Genomic DNA, 1,528 nt, shown 5'->3' on the forward strand with positions numbered 1-1,528 from the left:
CTCTCTTCTCCGTGCATGTATGTGTGTGTGTGTGTGTGTGTGTGTGTGTGTGTGTTTCTGTTTTGCTCTTGTAATCCATCGTTTTATCTTTTGAAGTTCATCTTTTAACTTTTACCTTCTTGCACTCGAACCAAAAGGCCTGACACACCTTGTAGATGGTCAAGTTGTGCAGGGATTTCAAGCAACAGCAGCGTGCAAAATACGTCATGTGAATGCATTCTAAGCTTTTGTTACCCGTCATTAGTTGGGCGTAATCCCCCTTGGATGTGCCGAGAATCAGAGCTGCATTTCATTGTGATTTTTTCTTGTCATCATCTTCAAACCTCGCTAATGGACAAGACTGACTCATTTGCTCAGCGGAGTGTTATGTCGGACTGGTGATAGACGGTGGAGATGATAATGCGCCCATTTCTACTTCTCGTCCACCTTTCTTGCTGGGAAAGTTGAAACCATGTTGAGACTTTTTGCTAAAATATGTTTATATTTCCTTCACTCTGTTGGTTTTTTTCCTCGCCTTTTTAATGAAGCTAATTTTTTCATGTGAGCGGATTTCAAGAATTTTCTAAGAATCTCAAGTTGCACGACTTAATGAGAACTTTCTTTGTTCCGACTCTTTTCCTTCTCCAGTTTCCCGGGCTGCAAACTGTCATTGTTTAATGTGTGATAAGCTGCCATGAAAGCAAATCTTCCCCCGAAGCAAAACAAAAAAATGGTAATTTGGACAGACAATATAAACAGCTTTTGTTTCCTAGTAATACACAATATAATCTAATGGGGCAAAACTGGGCGGAAAGCTTTTGTCCATGGCTATCAAGTTTAATTAAAAAGCCACGTAATCCTTTTTATTGATTAATTAGTAGAATTCCCCTCTCGCCCCCCCCCCTCTCTCCTTCTCTCCCTCTCTCTGTCTCTCTCTCCCTCTCTCTCTACCTCTCTTCTGTCTCCCTCTCCTCTCTCAATCTCTCTCGAAATCTCTCTATCAACCCCCTCCCCCTTTCAATCTCCTGCAAATTTCTCTCTATATTAGCATAGTTTGTCTAACTGAAGAGTTTGTTTGCTGTTGTCCTCAGACCAACCATGTCCTCCAAATCAACAAGTTCCAATCGTCTTTCAGTCACCCCGACAGCAAAGAGTCCAAAGTCCCACTACAGGTGAGTTGTATTCTTGTGATGAACTTCTGTCCAAAAAAAGGCCTCGATTTTAGCGCCCACTTGCTCATTTGCAAGGAAAGCCTTTGTTTCTTAAAAATCACCACATGTGTTTACCTGTTTATTGTCTAGATAAAGATGTCAGTTATGAGACTATGAGAACGAGAAAAAAGCACCAAGAGATGTGCTAGGATAAGTTGATATGTGTTACATAGCCCCTTAAGTACACTAAGATTTAAACGCCATGCTGTAGTATTACCAGCCTGTGGAAATTCTGCCTTAATAGTCTGGTAGGGAATTCAAGCCCACGTCTTCTGCACCATTGTCGGGTCTGATACTTACACAGACACACACAGGCACACACACACACACACACACAC

The 1,528-nt window shown here is 41.8% G+C and overlaps 1 protein-coding gene across 1 annotated transcript in view; it reads left to right on the top strand.

The window, feature by feature from the left end:
- LOC101860792 (ras-related protein Rap-1) overlaps positions 1-1,528 on the top strand; it is a 24,377-nt gene that overhangs the window by 9,713 nt on the left and 13,136 nt on the right. The window contains exon 2 of the mRNA XM_005092492.3: positions 1,071-1,151. Coding sequence (XP_005092549.1) covers positions 1,071-1,151 — 81 coding nt within the window. The remainder of the gene's footprint in view (positions 1-1,070; positions 1,152-1,528) is intronic.

Source organism: Aplysia californica, unplaced genomic scaffold, assembly GCF_000002075.1.
Source record: "Aplysia californica isolate F4 #8 unplaced genomic scaffold, AplCal3.0 scaffold00047, whole genome shotgun sequence".
NCBI classification, from domain to species: Eukaryota; Metazoa; Mollusca; class Gastropoda; order Aplysiida; family Aplysiidae; genus Aplysia; species Aplysia californica.